The sequence below is a fragment of the Monopterus albus genome, unplaced genomic scaffold (assembly GCF_001952655.1).
Source record: "Monopterus albus unplaced genomic scaffold, M_albus_1.0 scaffold40.1, whole genome shotgun sequence".
NCBI lineage: Eukaryota > Metazoa > Chordata > Actinopteri > Synbranchiformes > Synbranchidae > Monopterus > Monopterus albus.
Window position 1 is genome coordinate 1,616,886 of NW_018127920.1, and position 3,530 is coordinate 1,620,415.

The following is a 3,530-nucleotide window of genomic DNA, read 5'->3' on the forward strand; positions in this document are numbered from 1 at the left end:
TGGTGGAGAGTTTCTCTGACACCGCTACCCAGACGGAGTAAACAGGTTGACAGGTCCAGGTAGCGTGGAAGTAATCATCGGTGCAATCCAGAGTGCATTGTGAACAAGTATTTGTATCAGTGAAACCCATTTTAAACATTTTACCTTGTGTGATGTGAGTCCTGTGAATATTCTTATATTGTATAAGCTGTAAGTTTATATTGGTAGTCATGGAGAAGATATTATTACAGATCTCGGTCCAGAAATCGAGATTGGGGGGAGCACCAAATCCTTTTCCCATTTTAGTCATTGGTATTTTTATTGTATCTGTATTTGACATTATGGAGGCATCTAAGGTATCTGTTTGTTCTCTGGATAGTGTTGGTAATTTTATATTGTTTTATATCTATTTGAGATGGATTTGGCTCATGATCAGAGTATAGTTTGCTATAAAAGGCTTGAAATACATTGTTAATATCCTGTGGATTATGAACAGTTTCACCTGTAGAGTCAAGTATGGATGTAATGGTTGCTTTTTCCTTTGTTGGATTAGGAAATCTGTTTTTTTTGTTGTTGTTGTTTGTTTGTTTTGTATGCAATACTTTCAAGTTGGGTTTTGAGGTGGTTCAGTTCATTCTGTATTTGTTCAGTAGGGTTATTTGAGTATGATTCTGTCAGCTGTTTTATTTTTAGTTCCATTTTTTTTTTTTCAAAATCTTGCTGTTTTTTTCTTATATGGTGAATTATTACTTTTCCTCTTTCCCATAGTAGAGAGGGTGAGGTTCATGCCGGGTGAGTCATTCATCTCCAGAAAGAATGTCTGTTCTTTTTTTTTTTTTAACTAAGTTTTTTTTCTGTCAAAGTCTGCATCTTGAAACAATGATGTGTTAAAGTACCATCTTTTACAGGGTTTAATAGGGATTTGAGTATTTGATTTGAGCGAAATAGGAGCGTGGTCACCGTTTATGATTGGATGAATTATGTTTTCCGTTACATGTTGGGTTAGTGAATTGCTTATGAGGAAAAGGTCAATTCGTGATAAAGACTTATGGAGGGAGGAAAAATGTGTATATTCTTTAGATAAAGGATTATTCATTCTGCAGCTATCGATCGTAATAATTCACACATTGTTTTATGACTTCTGTAGAATTCCAGTTGTATCTGATTTATAGCATTGTTGAGTAGATGAGCCTGTGTTACGAGCATCAAAATAGTCCAGTGTGCTGGATATAAGAGCATATATTAATCTCTCCATGACACTCTGAGAAAGAAATGGCCACACATAGCCATAAAAAGCATATTTGTTGACAGACCTGACATGAGCCTTAAAGCGTCTGAATCAAAATAAACATATGTTTATGGCTTGTTGGCTTAGGATCAGTCCTGGAGACCTGAACATATTCAGCAGCTGTGGCTCGGGAGCTTACAGTTGGTGGTTCAATTTCCAGCTTTTGCAGTTTACATGTGGAAGTATCCTTGAGCAAGATGCTGAACTCCAGGTTGCACCTGGTAGCACTCGCTATTAGTGTGTATAAGTATGGCTGCTTTGCTGCCATCTGCATGTGTATGCAAGTGTGAATGGGGTGAGTGGGCAAATATTGTACAGTGCTTGACTGTGTAGAAAAGTGCTATAATACATTTAGTACAAATCCATTGACCATCTATTTACGATTTAAAGTAGTGTTCCTAAAATCAATTCTTGGGAACCCCACAAGTTATTTCCATTCTAGTCCCTCAGTCTATTTACAATAATTTGGTGGTCAGCCCATGTGATACTACCAGATCTAAGGTATGGCTTTAAGAGTTGCCTCATTAACATTTTGTTTAAAGTCCATACAGTCCAGTAAATCTAAAACGTTCCTTGCTTTGGCATCTGTCTTATTGTCAAACATGTACGTTAAGCTCATCAACTAAACCAGCCATTATATTTAACATGAATATAAGTGAAAAATCTGAAGATTTATTAAAAAGCAAGTGGAGAAACTGCGTTCCATGTCAATAGATTGCAACTGCTGAAAGTGGTGTCTGATAATGTCCTAACATTAAAAATGGCTATCCTTTATTTGCCTGTCATATTTGATTTATATAGATTTTTTTTATTTGTATTTTTAGTAGGTTGTCTATACATATTCAAGAGTTTACTTGATACCAGGCCTCAACTGAATGCAAGTGTTTTTGTGTTGGCAATAATAGAAGACATACAGTACTTTACTCCTATATATTAATATCATGTTCATATATAACAATGTATCAATATATTGGTGAAACTGCATAATCAGGCACCAATAACAATAAAGTACAGACTGACCAATTTACATCTGTCCTGTCTTTTTATCAACTCATGAAGATCATGGTTTAATTTTTGCTGTGTGTTCTGATTGTTTTGTCTGGATTTCTTGCATAATTTTTGCTGAAGTATGACTGCCATGCATGTACTGCATATCAATATGTACTGTACATGCATGGCATGAACACAGGAGAGTACAAATGTTAATCAACCTTATTGTTTCTGTAGATGGCTCCAGATTTTCAAGAAACCAGACCCCGCAACTATGTGCTTTCTGCAAGTGCTTCTGCGGTAAGGAGACAGTTTTGCTTTACTGGTCCCTTAAAAATAAGCAATTGTAAACGGGGTGCTTTTTAAAATGAGGTCATGTAGCTATGAAAGGTTAATACCCTATCAACCTTTTTTCTTTTCCACCTTGTTGGGAAAACGTTTAATTATTCATTGCACTATGGTTCCTTTATAAGGCCTGTATGCAGTTTTCTGGTGCACTGTACTGAATGGTATACCAGGTACTATTTGTACCATAAGTAGCTATGAATTTGTACTTAATGTTTTGCCAGGAGGTGTTTCCAGTAAAAATGACAATTACAAGGTCAAAGTTGCATACCTGATCTCTGAGTCATGCCTGTTATCATGAAGAATGATGGCATATATTTGATAACAAGCATCTAACAGCCCAGAGCAATGTTGCTCATTAACTTAATCTTAGTCTCTGAGCATGGTTCCTTTCTACTTTTCCTTTCTTGAGGCCTGATTATGTTTTTGGTTAAGCATACCTTCTTATAATCATTTCTTTTGTGTTCACAGCGAAATAATTTGAACATGTTTGTATTAACACATTGAAGAGCAATTTACCACGGAGCTGAAGAGCAGTGCATAACTACGCTCTTGAAAGTTTCAAATCTGAAAGACAAACCAAATCTACACAAATAAGATGATGTCAGTGTTAGGTTACTCTTTGATTTGATTTGTTTTATTCTTTCAAGCATGTAAAACAGTTGATATGACAACACACATACACATAATCCAATATCAATTTGCTTATACCTAGTACATGCTTGAATGGAGTAGGAAGAAGTCAGACTTATCCAGTCCTACCCCATGACATCATCTTACCATCATTGGTTTACAAGCAGTATCTCTACATAAATAATTCTCTTCTACACCACACAAGTAATATACTAAAGAATTATAACAAGAATGTTAACATTCTTACATAATTACATTCTTAAATAATTATCTTCTACACCACACAAGTAATATA

General features: G+C 35.4%; 1 protein-coding gene across 7 annotated transcripts in view; it reads left to right on the plus strand.

Annotated features, from left to right (window-relative positions):
* The window catches only part of LOC109959655 (endophilin-B2-like), a 33,847-nt gene that overhangs the window by 17,202 nt on the left and 13,115 nt on the right, over window positions 1-3,530 (plus strand). For all 7 annotated transcript variants that reach the window (XM_020599187.1, XM_020599180.1, XM_020599184.1 and 4 more), the window contains one exon: window positions 2,495-2,557. In XM_020599187.1, the coding sequence (XP_020454843.1) occupies window positions 2,495-2,557 (63 nt within the window). The remainder of the gene's footprint in view (window positions 1-2,494; window positions 2,558-3,530) is intronic.